Source organism: Physeter macrocephalus, chromosome 16, assembly GCF_002837175.3.
Source record: "Physeter macrocephalus isolate SW-GA chromosome 16, ASM283717v5, whole genome shotgun sequence".
NCBI lineage: Eukaryota > Metazoa > Chordata > Mammalia > Artiodactyla > Physeteridae > Physeter > Physeter macrocephalus.
The window spans coordinates 31,347,898-31,364,769 of record NC_041229.1 but is presented as its reverse complement, the minus strand read 5'-3'; the positions used below and the strand labels follow the sequence as shown (position 1 = coordinate 31,364,769).

The 16,872-nt window shown below is 40.4% G+C and overlaps 1 protein-coding gene across 8 annotated transcripts in view; it reads left to right on the top strand.

The window, feature by feature from the left end:
* Positions 1 to 802: 802 nt before the first annotated feature.
* YAP1 (Yes1 associated transcriptional regulator) overlaps positions 803 to 16,872 on the top strand; it is a 124,286-nt gene continuing 108,216 nt past the window's right edge. For all 8 annotated transcript variants that reach the window (XM_024115342.3, XM_024115338.3, XM_024115340.3 and 5 more), the window contains exons 1-2: positions 803 to 1,143; positions 3,949 to 4,199. In XM_024115342.3, coding sequence (XP_023971110.1) covers positions 820 to 1,143; positions 3,949 to 4,199 — 575 coding nt within the window. In that variant the 5' untranslated portion in view covers positions 803 to 819. The remainder of the gene's footprint in view (positions 1,144 to 3,948; positions 4,200 to 16,872) is intronic.

The window sequence follows — 16,872 nt, the reverse complement described above, 5'->3', positions numbered from 1 at the left end:
GGGACGGAGGACTTCCTGCGGCCAAGGGCGGCCGCGTTCGCCGCAGAGATCAGAGCTCCGACCCAGACCAGACCCAACGTTGGTCGTCGGGCCGGCTGCCCTCCCGGCGCGGATCACCAGGCACGCTCCCCGCCGCGGCCGCCCCCAGGCCCTAGCCCCGTGAAGTATTGTGGAGGCCCGGCCCGCTGGCGGGCTGGTCACGTGCGGCCGGGAGGGGCGTTGGAGGCCGGGAGTCTGCAGGAATGTAGTTAACTTGCAGGGGAAAGTTTCCTTCCGCGGCCGGCCGCGGATGCTGTGCGGGCGGGCGCGCAGAGGAAGGAAGAGCCGGGAGGAGGCGGAGCCGCGAGCGGCTCGGGCGGGCGGTTCTCTCAACTTTAGTTTTGGCGTCTGAGGCGAGTTTCTGTCTCAGTCGGGCGCAGCCGCCGCCGGGGAAAAGAAAGGGAGGAAGGAAGGAACAAGAAAAGGAAATAAGAGAGAAAGGGGGAGGGGAAAGGCAACTAGCTGTCCGGCATCCGTCAAGGGCGTGAAGGAAAAAAGTTCTCGGGCGCGCAGGTCCGGGTCTCTCGCAGCCCCTCCCGAGGCGCAGCCGCCAGACCAGTGGAGCCGGGGCGCAGGGCGGGGGCGGAGGCGCCGGGGCGGGGGATGCGGGGCCGCGGCGCAGCCCCCCGGCGCTGAGAGCAAGGCGAGCGCCGCTCCCGCCGCCCAGCGCCGCCGGCCCGCCACCCTCGCCGGTTCTCCCATCTCGGCCCGTCGAGCCGGGGCGCCCGGGCGGAGCCCTCGCCCGCCTGGTCGGGGTGCGCGTCTGGGGAGGGAGAAACCATGGATCCCGGGCAGCAGCAGCCGCCGCCTCAGCCAGCCCCCCAGGGGCAAGGGCAGCCGCCCGCGCAGCCCCCCCAGGGGCAGGGCCCGCCGTCCGGGCCCGGGCAGCCGGCACCCCCGGGGTCCCAGGCGGCACCGCAGGCCCCCCCCGCCGGGCACCAGATCGTGCACGTCCGGGGGGACTCGGAGACCGACCTGGAGGCGCTTTTCAACGCCGTCATGAACCCCAAGACGGCCAACGTGCCCCAGACTGTGCCCATGAGGCTCCGGAAGCTGCCTGACTCCTTCTTCAAGCCTCCAGAGCCCAAGTCCCACTCCCGACAGGTAACCTGGCCGCCCCTCTCCCCACTTTCCCGTCGGGCGGGCCCAGGCCCGGGGGCGCTCGGGAGCGGCGGCCGCGAGCCTTGGCCGCGGAGGGGGGTTCCGGGAGCGCTAGCGGGGTGGGGATGGGGGGACTGGAGGCGCCCGCCGGCCGGGGCTACGGACTCCCCACTCCCGGAGTCCGGGGCCGAGATTTGTTTTTCCCCTTGGAGTTTCTCTGTGCGGTTGCAGCCCCGGGGGGCGTGCTTTTCCCTTCCCTTTCTTTCTTCCTGGGGTTCCCGGGAGGTTGGCGGGAGTGGCAGGGGAGGTGGGGAGGAAGGAAGGGGGTGGGGAGATTCGGGCCCGGGCCGCGGTGGGCTTGCACAATGCGCGCGCCTCCGCGCTCCGCACCTTCGCTCCCTCCGCCGCCGCCGCGGGGCCAGGGAGGGGGAGGGGGGCCTCTGGCATCTGTGTGTGGGTGAGCTGCCAGCGGCGGCCGAGTTTGTGAAGTTGAGCCCTGGGCCCCCTTTCCTTCGGGGCCTCTCGGTCCACTTCAGTCTCCTGGGGAGTCAAATAATTGTTCTCTTGTTTTCCAGTGTTGATTAGGGGTGGGGGTTGAACCAGTCCATTTAGTTTCTCGCTCTTTCTCCCCCTCCCCCTCCCAAAAGCATTTATTTTCTTCGCGGCCCCGGCGCTTTCTGAATACAGGATCCAGACTTTCCTGGAAGTTGTTTATGGAGTTAGTGCTTTCACCCCTGCCCTTACCTAGCGCCTTGGAAGTCGGGCAGGCTTACTCTTATCAAACTTAGTTGGTTCACGTGTTGGCTTCCCAGTTGGAGACTATTATTTACAGTTTGCCGAAATGCTTTTAAATTAGCCACATCTACACGTTGCGCAGGACCTGAGTTGAGCTTTACCGTGCTTTGGTTTTAACAGAAGCCTTTGATAACGCACTGCAGGTTGACTCATAGGCCGAGTTCTGCCTAGTTCAACTGTGATTAGAAGTTAATGTTTGGGAAGTGATGACTAATTCGAGGCTCGCCATTGCTCTTTAATTCTTATTGAGGTTATGAACATGGCTGTTCCACATACACAACGTTCGATTATTTTGTCAACGTGATCCAACATTAAAGTGAAACTATTATGAAAGTGTTAACATTCTGACCGGTCCCAGAAGATTTGTTTAGTGTAGGTTTTTCTTTGTTTCCTTCCTTTTTTAAAAAGAGCTTGCTTCAGGCTAAACTTCAGCATAGGAACTTTGTCCAGAAGTTAATTGGTTTTCCAAATACTGCGATGTAGTTAGTCCACTCGGCTGTAACTTGAGTGGAAAGAACAGTTATCGCCCCACTCCCATCGCCCCTCCTATTTGCAGCAGGCCTGTGGTGTGTTCTCCTGCCTCAGACCAAGGGGTTTTGGAACTCAGAAAAACTCACTTAACCTGCTGACAAAAACCTGGGTTAAGGAAGAGGAAGGAAAAACAATTTAGCAGCTTGCCCCAAATACTTCAATTTGTAAGAAGTAGACTTAGGTATGCTTTTTTCTCCTACCCTTGGAAATGAGTTTCTGGACTCATTGTGGGTAAAAATGTGTTGGCATTTCACCCCACAGTCTACACGACTATGTTGCTAGTTAATATGTTTTGAAAGTATAATACCCATAGGAGATTGAATTCCCCATTTTGTGGCATATTTAAGCCGTAAAGAATCGCAACTAAAAAGTGTACTTATTTTTCTAGTAAATAATTGCACACTAATTTATATCAGCAGTTTATGGATTCATACTATTCATAATCTACTGTAGTTTTGTTTGTTTTAATGCCTTTTTTAACCAAGTGTCGTGCATCTATAAGTTTGACTTTTATTTCTGCTAATGAGTTCTAATTCAAATTGATTCTGATTGGAAACTCAGAATATACATGATTTAACATCAAGGCATAGATGCGTCTGCTGAATGCTTTCAGTCTTCCTTACTTGCCTATATGAATCTAGGAAATTCTAACTTTTTGATAATCAAACCCTAACTCTTCAGTTAAGGAATTTAAATAACTGTACTAGATTATGAATACTACAAATATGGGTTGTCAATACTATTGTTCACAAATTATTGGATATAAATTCACATACTCATTTTTCCATCATGAAAAAAAGCTAATTAACAAATGAGAAAACTTGAGGCTCAGAGATTATGATATTGTTCAGTGTCACACTAGCCAGCTTGGACTGGAACCCAGAACTTTAGGGTCTGAGTTCAGGATTTTTTCTGCTACTACACAGTTGTAAATGTGTTTGTAAATTCTTAAGTTATATTGTAATGGAATTGTAGGCATCTTTATCATCTAGGTACAAATATATAGCTGGGTTTTTATTTCATTCATTATGAGGCTTTTAAGAATATTCGGATGTTTCTGGATCTCTTGTATTCCTTAAAAGTTGCATAAATTTTGATGGTTGCTTTATTGATGACATTTGTCCATGGTGAGAAAAAAATGACAACTGTTGTGTGTTTAGGGCTTGGCTTGGAAAAAACATTAACTATGTAAAACCTAGTTTAAAAAAAAGAAAGACAAAGAATCCATAGTTATATTCCTTGGGTTTTGTTTATACCTAGAACATTTTAGAACTTGGAAAAGCACCCACACTGTCTTGGCCTTCACGTAAGCGTTTAAAAGTATCCATCTGCAAACCTATATTCCTCTGTGTCAAATATTAAATGTTGAAATGTGCCTTTGGATTTAGAATTTCATTGCAACCAAATATCTATCTAAGAAATCTAAAGGGACTCTCTTTGAAAACAAATTTTAAGAAATCTTTGTTTTAATATTCCTAATAGGCCAGTACTGATGCAGGCACTGCAGGGGCCCTGACTCCACAGCATGTTCGAGCTCATTCCTCTCCAGCTTCCCTGCAGCTGGGAGCCGTATCTCCTGGGACACTGACACCCACGGGAGTAGTCTCTGGCCCAGCAGCTACACCCACTGCTCAACACCTTAGACAGTCTTCTTTTGAGATACCTGATGACGTACCTCTGCCAGCGGGCTGGGAGATGGCAAAGACATCTTCTGGTCAGAGATACTTCTTAAAGTAAGTGAAAATAATGGTAGGAGATAATTTTCTGGTACCAAGATATAAAACGTCATTTATTTTTATATTGTACTTAATATTTATGTCAAGCTCAGTTATATCTTCCATAATTTTTTTTTTCAGTTCAGTATGACCTAAATACCTTCTTTAGGTAATGTTTTGAAAGCTTTATGGATTCCTGGTTCATAACCTTTTAATAATCTTTTATTTTGTGGCAATTTGGATGTTCTCATTTTGAGTTTGTGCCAAACCTATTAACTAGCCTAACTCAAAACTGAAAGGATACCTACCATGAAGAATTTCAAATTGTGAGAATTTGGGGGCTGGCATAGGTTTATGAAATATATGCAGTACTACTTATCTTTTTAAATAGACATTTTACTGGTAGAAAAGAGCTATAAAAATAAGTAGTAATTCCCTGGGAGTCTAATATTATAGTACTTTAGGTTGTGAGATGACAGACCCTTTAGCTGCAGTTTGATGTGATTTATCAGTTTGTTTTCCCCTCAAAGGGTAAAGAGAAATATGAATTTTCCCTCTTGATATACAGGCTCAGTGGCAAACAGCTCAGTGGCAAACTTCTTCGAGCTAGCAGGTCTTCAAAACAGAATCTCTCTTTGGGAAAACAAAAACAAAGCCATTGGGTTATTTGTTTTTATCAGCCTTATTTTTTGTGTGTTTAAAAAAAATGGCAAAATTTCATTGAAGCTGAAAAGATCAAAATAGAATTTTGTCACTTCTTGCTGTGAAATTATAGGTAGGACCTTAATATTTTTATTTGGTGTGTTTGGAATAAGTATATGCAAAATGTTTCCTAAAAGTAATTATGATAGACTGAAATTGATGTTTTCAAAAAGTTGCTTATTTAGTACTGTTTAATCATGTTGAGATAATAAAGTAAAAAAACAGTCTAAGTTTTGATTGTGATCTGTCCTGACAGCCTATTCCTAAGGGAAATGTAACATTTATTCATTAGATCAGATAATACAATAATGATACTGTTTTGTTGTGTGTCTTAGTATTTTATATTGATTGTCTTTCGGGGCACATTGTTACTTTGCAGTGTAAGATACAGTTTTGTGACAAGCTTATTTAGAAGAGCAGAGGGAAAAGTTTGATCTTAAAAAGTTTCTGCATTTTTTTGCCCCTTTTCCTACAACTTTTTTCTTATATTTTAAATTCGTTTTCTGGTGTCCTGGTATCCATTTCAAAGTGTCAGGTTTCAACCAGAACAATAAAGGGCCTGAGACTGGAAAGTACACACAAGTCTGGCAGACTCATCTGCATGAGCAAGATTATTTGTTCTCAAGCAGACATCCAGAGTAAATGATTGAAAGAGCTACTAGCTGTGAGGGATGTGTCTTGAAGGGAAAGGAGTGGAAACAAACCAGGTTGTTAGGAAAAAGAAAGGCTTTACTTTTTTGAACCTCTCCCTGCTGGGTCACATGCTGACCTGGGGAGATTTTTAAACAGCTTAATAGCTGGCTTGCCTCTCTTCTTTGGTTGATGTTATACCTAAAAGTCTACGATTAAAGAGCAACATTTATGCTCCTCTTTTAGTCTTTTGTATCTTGTAATAATTGCTTCTAGGTGACATGGGCTTACATTTTTATTATTTTGAATGACCTTTTTGTTTTGACCTGAAATGTTCTATACTTTTTTAGTTTCCAATGGTTCTTCCTTTGAGAAGTGTTTCTCTCAAAGATGGAATAATGAAGGGTATACACACACACACACACACCACACCACCCCAAGCACCCCGCTCAAGTGAGCCTGTAGCAAAGGTAAACCAGGACAAAATGATAAGAAAATTATGCCATATGGGTAATGGTTACCATGGAAATGAAAAACTGGGAAGAAGAGAGATAACCATGATTATTCTTTAAGATTTTTGAGGGACTCTCATGTGGAAGTAAAATTAGACTTATTATATGAGAAACATGAAGATTTTTTTCTCCATGGAATAATTTTCTCATATCAAACCTTCAGGAATAGAAATGTTTTCCCTGTTAGATGGATCTTGGTCAGTAAAAGCAGGCAAAATCATGGATTATTTGGTACATGTCAGGAAATGTAGAGAAACAACTAGTTGTTGTCTTGTGTCCTTAGATGAATGACTTTGAAGTCAGTTGGCCCATCCTATTGTTTCAAGGCAGCATAATTACTGAAGGATTATAGGTAGGCAACTATTGGGATTTTTAAAAAAAGCCCTGCCTAGGTCAGTGAGATTTTCTGAGGAAGACTTGTACCTTAGGTTGGCAAGTGATAAGGAGGAAGTATGGTACTGGCTACATTTATCAATGACACATATTCAAGTTCTGGTATGATTGTGAAGTATTTTTTAAAAGCTTAGTCTGTATATTGGGTATATTTGTTCTACTGAATTTATTGTTTAAAACTAATTTCTTCAACATTGTGTATTGAGCTTTATTTTAAAAGAATTCTTTTATTGCTCTGAGAATTATTGCTTTCTTCATCTGTCTTATAGTTTTCCTACAGGAAATAGTTCTTCAAGTAGTTGGTCAACAACTTCCTATTTCTTTATAAGCTGCTGAATAACTTCCTGAATTAGTATTCTATAATATTTCTGGTTACAAGGAGTGCTTTTCTCAGATTTATTTTATTGACTCTGATGCCTTGTAACTGTTACCACATACAAAGAACTTCTTGTGTAAAATGTACCATATAGGACCTTATAATTTGATTTAAGAAACCTCATCCAGTGATTTTACAAGTGTGGAGATTTGCATTGTTTTAATAATCTTCTAATTTTTAAGAAGTCATTTTTGTTTCATTTCTATTATCTATATTTTTTGAATAACTGGCCTCAGTGTTTTTAATCCTTGAAGATTCAAGGTTTCTTGTGGCTGGAATTTTATTAGAAGTTATATTGAGTATCTTGATTCACAGTTTAAAAAGGTATTTTTTCAGAGATTTTTTTGCATTCCGCAGCATATAACTTAGCCAATATTCCAACATTAAATGAACTTACCTTGCAGGTGTTATTAATTGCTACAAATGGTTTGATTCTTTTTTTTTTTGACCATGTATCTTGTTTCAGAAATGAATGCTCCACTGCCCTAATTAAAGCTACTTTAGACATGTATCAATTAAAGGAGATGAATTAAACTGTTTCTTGTTATAGTAATTTGGTCTTGCTTCTTCTCCCAAACACTTGCCCAGCAGAAGACTATGAACACATACAGTGTACATTGTTACCGTAATAAAGATTAGATGTTTTAAAAAGGAACAGTTTCACTGAGAGTAAGGCTGTTCTTTTTTTTGGTTTCTTGCTATATCAAATGTAACCCAAATGATTTCCCTTTAAAAATGAAATGCTTGTAATATTGCCCTTAACTGTTGATTAAGCTGTCAAAAGAAAAAAAAAAACCATAAACAGTTGAAATTGCAATCACAAAACATTTCCCTGATATAATAAGTCAATTATACTTAAGTTTTAAAAATCCAGAAGCAGAGTATTTCCCTATTTGAGGGAAGGACTGTCCCTGCCCATTTATCTTGCTGATTGAGGCTGAGTGGAGAAAGAAGATAAAAGTATGCCCTCAGCTCTCAGAAAAAATGCTTGCTTCTGCTCGGTGGGTGGGCACCCCGGGGAAGAATGGCCCATGGTGCCACAGTGATTTAGGTAGAAAAACGCTGGCGAAACTGTTGGATACGGTGGTAGAAAAAAAAAACAAAACAGTTGGAAGATAGTGGATGTGACAGTAAATAGAACATAGAGATTAGTTTATTTCCTGGGGGAAATAATGAGTATTTTTAGAGTGAACTAAAAAAGTACTTAACCTTTATCAAACTAGATGTTTAATTTCAGCAAACTCAATTAGCTGCAAGATGGTAGGCAAATTTTCTTTAAAAAGTATCATTGAAAACATATTTCTCCCCCAAATCCTCAAGTTAACTATAAAGAATAAAGCCTAGGTAATATTCAAATAGTTGAAACTTTAAAAAGTTTTTGAAACCCTGACATCAGTCTTCATTAGTAATGTAGAAAAATATGTTTTACATTATAGTTGGAAAAATAATGTAAATTAGCATCCCCAAATAGTAATGCTAGTATGACTCCGAAATGTATTTTACCTTAAGACTTTTGGGAAGAGGTAAACTCTAATCCTAACCTTTTAGTTGTCAAAATATGTAGTGAAGTTTAGGCTTAGGGCAAATCAAAATGAAGTTGTTTTAAAAATCAGTTAAGATTTAAGATTATTCAAACTTAATTTGCTACCTTCAGTAATAGCATAATTTAGCCATTAATTATGACTTGAAAGTTTAATAATAGTTGAGTTGCATTGTATAAAGGAATGTCTTAAAGAGCTGTGTGGTTCAATAACTATGGTTACTAAGTGATGCACTTTTTACAAGAAAGGCTTCTGATTCGAGGATTGATCGGAACTTCAAGCCACGAAAGGGACGTTGCTGTTTTTATGAAGAAGAATTGCTGCGTGGTTCTGCTCAAGTACTGTAGCACCAACTTTCCTGGGAACAAGTACTGCTACCGTGGAAAAGCACTTCTATTTGCGTAGGGCTTGACCCCTTCTAAAAGCAAACAAAAGAAGTTTGGTATAAATCACAATGGTCTTTTCTTTTTCCCTTCTCTTTAATATTTTACACAAAAGTGGTTAGTAGTTTAATCCTTATTTGGCTTTTAGCATGAGAAGAATCATAATCTTTAACACATCAAATAATAAGATGTTGTTTCTCTGAATAATGTTGCAAATTAACAAAATAATGCAAATAGGCCTACCTATTTAAAATATTGCTGTTTTCTTCCACCACATATTTTCAATGCTTTATTTGTGGTTAGTGCTGTTACTTACCTATTTTCTCTTTAGCGTGCTGCTTTTTTTCTTCACAGGATAGTGTTAGGCGATAGATTTTCCAGATTTTTCAGGTGGGTCTTGCTTTGGGGGTGGTGAGGGTACATTTTGTTAAAAGCTCCTTTCTTCCTCTTGCAATTTCTTACTTAACCCAAGGTGAGGAGATTTTTGATTATTTTTAAAGTAAGGTCTTTCTTTAACCAGTAAATATACGTTTTAGAGAATGAGCTTTTTGATACATGCATGAAAACTTACTATAGACTAGTTGATCTGGGCTTCAGAGTAAAAATGGCTTTCTTCAGAGTGCTACTTTGTGCTTTCACACAATTGAATGTGGATTTAGGAAGTTCTTTGAAATTTAACTTCTCACATATCCTGAAGTGACTGTAGTATGAAGCAGGGTTTGGGGAAGGAGCTAAACCCTATCTAGGAGGTGGGGGTAAGAGGTGGAACTTTTTTTCTGTACAAGCATGAATGTGGGGTTCTTTTGTTTTATATTTATAAAAGTTCTTCCTTCCTTCGCTTCTTTCCCCATGTATCTGATTTTGTGGATTTTTAATAAGGTGTATTTTTTTAATTACAAAAGTAACATGTTCATTAGAGAGAATTGGAAAATTCAGGAAAGGAGAAAGTTTGGGAGGAAGCACCTAGATTCTTCTGTCAAGGAGAGATGGTTGAACATACTTGTTTATATAGTCTTATCTATAAACATATATTTTGAAATTTAATTTTAGGGGAGTAACATAAACAGATTCAGAAAATCCCTTAGTGCTATTAGGGTTATAAAGAAAAAGAGCAGTTTTAACTCACTTTTCTTTATGGCTTGCATTCTCCAGAGGCAAACATTTCCAACTCCTTTGAGATTTTCCCCCGTTTTAAAAATTCCATATTTATGACGCGCAGGCTCAGCGGCCATGGCTCACGGGCCCAGCCGCTCCGCGGCATGTGGGATCCTCCCAGACCGGGGCGCGAACCCGGTTCCCCTGCATGGGCAGGCGGACGCGCAACCACTGCGCCACCAGGGAAGCCCAAAAGAGCAGTTTTAACTCACTTTTCTTTATGGCTTGCATTCTCCAGAGGCAAACATTTCCAACTCCTTTGAGATTTTCCCCCATTTTAAAAATTCCATATTTATAGAACATGCTACACTACCATTTAAAATTTTTTCTGCACCCTGTAAAATCCTCCTTTCCTTAATCTTTCCAGTATAATTACTATAACATTTTGCTAAGTATTCTTACTGTTATGACTTGCCTGCAGCTGAGTTGTATAATGTATTGATAATATTTTCTGAACAACTTTGATATTTTCTTGGAATTATTAATTGCCTCATTTTTCATTTGTATTTCTGTTACTTTTTTGGCCCCTTGCAGACATCCCTTAGTCATTTGTCTTCCTGCTCTGGGCTAGATTGGTTGCTCTTAACTTGCTTCAGAGTTGTCTTATGGGACTTCCCTTCACTCTCATCCTGGCGAGTCCCTGCATCACTCTTCTTGGTTGGACATCCTATTTACCATTTTTCTTTTTTGATTTGCTCACTCTTAGAGTTGGCTTATCCCTCAGGAATTTGCTGAGAAAAAGGGTGCATGGTAGGTAACTATGTTGAGATCTTTTATGTCTAAAAATACCTTTATCTGTTGGCATTTGATGGCAGTTTGGTTGTAGAATTCATGGTTAAGTTATTTTCCCGTAGAGTTTTTAAGGCAACGCTCCATTTTATTCTAGCTTCTTATTGAACAGCTAAACCCAATTTGCTTCCTTTGGGGATTTTAGGTTTTTGGGTTTTTTTTTCTTTCTCTTTGGTTGTGTTTGGTGGGGGAGTCTTAAATTTCATGATATGCCTTTCATATGTACCTTTTTAAAATTCATTGTAAAGGTTACATTGTTTGGAAACTCAGTCTTCAGTGTGAGTGGTGCCCTTTAAAGTTTTGCAGTATAGTTGCCCTAACTGTCCTTTGGTCCTAGGAAAGATTTCTTTTATTAGTTCCCAGATAATTTCTTCCAGTCTTTTAAATCTCTTCGCTGTTTCTGGAATTCCTGCTTGTCAGAATAACTCTTGAATTTTCTTATCTTTCCCGCCTTTTGTTGCGCTTTCTGGGAGATTCCTTCAACTTTAGCTTTTAATTTTTCAGTCTCCCACCCCCAAAAAGGTATTTATCATTCTTAATTTCCAGGGAATCTTTTCTGAGTTCATTGTTCCTTTGTTATTTTTAATAACATGCTGTTCTTATTTCATGGATGTAGTAATATAATATCTCTCTAAGGATATTATAGTGGGTGTTTCTTTTTAAATTTTTTCTGCTTTCAATGTCTTAAGTAGGCTTCACTGGAGAGTAATATAACAGGAACCAACCAGGCCCTGAAGTTGTAGGAGGCCTTAAATGCCATTATCTTTGTTAGGTTCTCTTGTAGTGGTCTGTTTCTCCAGATAAAAATCTGTCAGTCCCCTCTCTAGAGAGCATTGCTGGTGGTAATGGGTGTTAAGATGGAGAGCCAGTGTTTTAGGGTTGAGAGTGTGGGGCTTCATCCTTGCTCTTGGCTGTGCCAGGTATGTGAATCCAGATCCTCTTAGTCTACTTCTCTGGAACATAAATTTCCCATTTCCTGCTTAGGCCAGGGAGCGGGTGTGTAATAGGGTTTAAAAAGTTCTATGTAGGCTTGAGTTTTCTGAATCCAATTTTGCAATTATTAGGTTGACTATATAAAGTTGCCAGTTTTCCTAGCCCCAAACAGTAACTACCGACAATTTCATATTATTTGACTTAAATATTACAGGATCACTTTTTTTTTAACTAGTGTTTTTCTTTTTAAACATGTTTACTTATTGTTTATTTATTTGGCTGCGCTGGGTCTTAGTTGTGGCGTGTGAACTCTTAGTTGCAGCGTGCCAACTCTTAGTAGAGGCATGTGGGATCTAGTTTCCTGACCAGGGATCAAACCCTGGGCCCCCTGCATTGGGAGCACGGAGTCTTAGCCAGGGGATCACCAGGGAAGTCCCTCAGGATCACTTTTAAATCAGTACTTAAATAAATGCTTTTACCAGGCAAATGATTACTTCAATGACATTGGTCTTCAGCTTCCGTTTTGCTACTTTAAATCTTCATATGTTAGATTTTCTTAAAGGGGGGAACTGTGTACTTTGACACCGGGGTGGTTGGCATCCAGCAATGTATGAATTTGTTCAGAGGGTTTGGATTCTGAAATAGCGTGAAGGGGCAGAGAGACTGGAGACTTAATTCCTATTTGTGCATAGAATAATGGAGCTGATCCTATCTGTTTTTATGTCATTTTCAAGTTTTTTGTCTAGTATACACAACTTTAAAAAGTTGGGCTTTAAAGTAAAATAGCCTTATGAAATCAGTGCATCTGTTTTCTTTCATTCCTTCCTTTCAGCTGGTTTTCATCAATATAGATGGTAGGATAAATAAAATATTTATGCATATCTAAGTTCATTAAATAGTTATTGGTATACTTATGTAGGCTAACCCCCAGAGGTGTATAACTTGGTTTTATCTTAGTTTAGGTTGTTGCTTTCCCTAGCAAGTGCTCTTTTGATAGCTCAGGAAAGTAGCCTGTGCTGTCTTCAGTAGGCCATTGTAGATGTCATAGAGTAATAGTAATAGAGTATTTTTTACATATAAACTAACCATGGAGATGTAAGTAGTTAGAATTTTATGAAAACTGGGTTTAGGTTAAAATGGATTCACCATAGGTAGTAACATAGATGTGTTATGACCCTTTGTTGTTGATCTCAAGTGAAATTTCTTCAGATCCACTTTTCCAGCAATCTCTTCCTTGAGTAGTTAAAAAGCAGTTACATATGGAAATTTTTTTATGGAAAAAGAGGAAGCAAACCTTTTAAAATCTGCATAAAATCTTAATTGACCAATGCAAAATCAGACCAGAACACTCTAACATCAGAGAAGAGTGCTAAATGATACTGAAAAGGTGGATACCTGGGGGTTGTAAAAGGTATTAAGTTGAATGGGGTAGAGGAATGGAACAGAATTAACACAACTTAGTTAAATAAGTAAAGAAGTGTGTTAAAATAGCAAAGTGCTAATGTTAGAAATGAGCTAAATGAGATTTCTGAGACCTTGCCTGGAACTAATCCTTACCAGTGATAGGGTCACTGTTACATTTACCAAGCTCTCCTGGATAACTTTTTTTTTTTCTAAGATGGGAAAAAAAAAAAAAAATCTGGGGAAGAGTTGGCCAAAATACAGATGTTTCTGTTTTTCCTCTACACATGTTCAGACTGATACAGGTTATGTTTCTGAAATCGTGTAGTCTGGATGAGCTCCAGATGATGTAATAGGATCACTGTTAACCCCTCCCAGATGAAGGGTGTGCAGACTTTCTTGTTAAGACTGGTACAAATCTCTTCTTGTGGGTGATACAATAATCACTGTTTCTAGACAATGATATGTGAAATTAATATTATTGTCCTCAAACACAATATTGTCCTTCAAACACAGAAGACAAAGCATGCCCTTTGTGTACCTGTCTATTCTTCAGTTTTCAGTTAATACCCATCACACTACAGATAAGAATTTGCCCAGCTCCCTCTTCTCCCTCAAAAACAGGGTGATTCTGCTCAAAAAAGACCCACTTGGTTCTGGGTGGTGTGTGTTGGGTCACTTACATTAACGTGGCTGTGGTTTCTTTCACCCTGCTATTCTTAGTTATCTTCTTTGAATTCAGTATATGTGCTTAGTGGTCTCTTCATTTCATAAACACGTAACCTCTTGGGTTTTTTTTTTTGTGGTACGCGGGCCTCTCACTGTTGTGGCCTCTCCCGTTGCAGAGCACAGGCTCCGGATGCACAGGTTCGGCAGCCATGGCTCACGGGCCCAGCTGCTCCGCGGCATGTGGGATCCTCCCAGACCGGGGCACGAATCCGCGTCCCCTGCATCGGCAGGCGGACTCTGAACCACTGCGCCACCAGGGAAGCCCTAACCTCTTGGTTTTAGGTAGCAGGCATTGTTTAAGGGTTCACTGGGTTCCCCTCTGTAGAGTTGGGATGAAATTAATAATATATCAGTCTTGATAAACCAGGTGGGTCTTAAGACACCATTCATTGCAAGTCATCTTGTTTACCTTTTCATTGCTAACTATCTCTCAGTGGAGAAGCTGTGGAGGCTAACTAACTATAAGCTCAATAAAGATAGATTTTGCCTTCTCTGTTCAGCCTTGTGTATGTAGCTCTTGATGTATTTATTGGTAGATGATGTCCCTTAGGCTGCTCATTTATTTCTGTCTATTTGTTGATAGTCACCCTGATTAATGCCTATAGTCCCTGCTTAATTATTATTGCTGTGTAACTCCATGCTAAAAAGATGCTAGAGTACTGTGTATTTTTAAAGTTAATTTTGTAAGTTTGAGATTATTCTTAAACTCAAATAACTATAAATATTAAAAAAGATAATTGTGGGACTTCCCTGTTGGTGCAGTGGTTAAGAATCTGCCTGCCAGTGCAGGGGACACGGGTTCGATCCCTGGTCTGAGAAGATCCCACATGCCGCAGAGCGACTAAGCCCGTGCGCCACAACTACTGAGCCTGCACTCTGGAGCCAGCGAGCCACAACTACTGAGCCCGCGTGCCTAGAGCCTGTGCTCCACAACAAGAGAAGCCACTGCAATGAGAAGCCCTCACACCGCAACGAAGAGAAAGCCCGTGCGCAGCAACAAAGACCCAACGCAGCCAAAAATAATTAATTAATTAATTAATTAATTTTAAAAAGAAAGATAATTGCTTATTTTCAGGGTATAAATGAATAATAGTTCTACTTTAGGGTTACAGATTTGTTCTATGGACAGGGAATATTTGACTGCTTTAGAATTAAATGAATAAGAAATAAAATTATGTTAAGTGTAAAAATGATACCAGTGAGTAGATTACTATGGGAATTCAGGGGACAAGTAATGAGGTGGTGGCAGTGGGACCTCGAAGAGACAGTACTCAAGTTATGCTTATAGAACTAGCATTTTCAGCTCAATGAATGTGGGGGCATAGGAGGTGGGGAAACAAAGACAGCTGCAAAAAGATTTTCTGGTAACAGCCAAAGAGCTTGCCCTTCCCGCCTTGAATTATGTTTGCATCTAATATATTATGTAATGTTAATGTATTCTAATATAATATATTATGCAATATATAAATTATATTTGCATTTACCTTCATTAAAATGAAGTTTTTTTTTTTGTTTTTTTTTTTTTTGGTATGCGGGCCTCTCACTGTTGTGGCCTCTCCCGTTGCGGAGCACAGGCTCCGGACGCGCAGGCCCATCGGCCATGGCTCACGGGCCCAGCCGCTTCGCGGCATGTGGGATCTTCCCAGACCTGGGCACGAACCCGTGTGCCCTGCATCGGCAGGCGGACTCTCAACCACTGCGCCGCCAGGGAAGCCCAAAATGAAGTTTTTAATTGTGGTTAAATCTGCACTCTGACCTTGGGCATTTAAAAAAACAATTCTAATATCAAAACACTTGAAAAACCACTAAATGGCATGGTTTTATTCACTGCTTGGGAAAAAACAGAGTTTTAAAAGCGAAGACCATCTATTACAGACCATCATTACATGAACATTGTCAAATATAGTTGTATCCCGTATGCATTTTTTTAAGTTTATTTGCATGTTACAGCCTATTTAAGATTTTTTTTTTTTGCTACTTTTTGACAATATTATTTGTCAGGAAATGCTAGTTAAAAGGGATTGTTTTCATTTTTCTGGTACATTTAAGTTTAGCTTAATGTTTATTTGTTTACCAAGTAAACTATTAGAATTTGCAAAATGAATATAAACCCTTTTCATTCCTTGATATTATTGCTGGACAAATTGAATTAATAGTAAAATATGCTGTAAAAAGGTACAATTTTTACTTTTTAAAGTTGGTAGGAAAGCTGCTGACTGAATAAAGAATTTTTAAAATTAAGCTTTAGAATTTGTTTTAGACAAGCAGAATCAGATAACTTAGTCCATTGTACATTACCAAAACCAAATAAACATTTGAGTGCATATTAATCAATTTTATTAAAATAAATTGTAAAACAAATCTAATATTCTACCTATCACTATTATAAGCTAAATTGTGTCTTTTAAAACACTCATATTTTAAATTTATTAATAAAACTTCTATGGGACACAGAGCAGCGAGAATTCTTTACCTAAAACTCAGTTTAACATGGTTTTGGAAGGATGTTAGGAGTTTCAGGAATGCTAGTAATTAAGAATTGAGCGTAGTTGACAGCAACATATTAGGCCATCAGGATTTCAGCTGTTTTATATTAAGCCACATGGAGGTCATTTGCTCTCACTGTTGACTTACTAAACTGGGCTGCTATACAAAAAACCATGGAGTGGGTTGCTTAAACTACCACCTAGTACTTCTCACAGTTGTGGAGGCTGTGGAGTCTAAGATCAAGGTAGGTTTCATTCTGAGGCTTGTTCTCTTGGCTTGTAGGTGGCTGCCCAGTTGGGCACAGAGGTTTCTTTACACGTTGGTGGGAGCCTTCTAGGGGGATGAAGGCAGAAGCTGCAAAGCCTTCTGAGGCCATTACGTAATGTCACTTCTCCTACATTCTGTTGGTTGAAGCAAGTGACAAGGTCAGCTCAGATTCAGGGGCTTGGGAAGTAGACTGCCTCTTGATGGGAGGTACTGCAAAATATGGTGGCCATGTTTTTCAGCCTACCACACTTGGATTGGAAGTTTTTTAAAAATAATGTTCAAGATAGGTGAGTTATCACCTGAGGCCTGAAAATCTCAGGGTAAAGCATAATGTCACCGGAAAACAGTTTATACCGTTAACATGTAAGATCTCATTTTTGGTGAATAATGTAA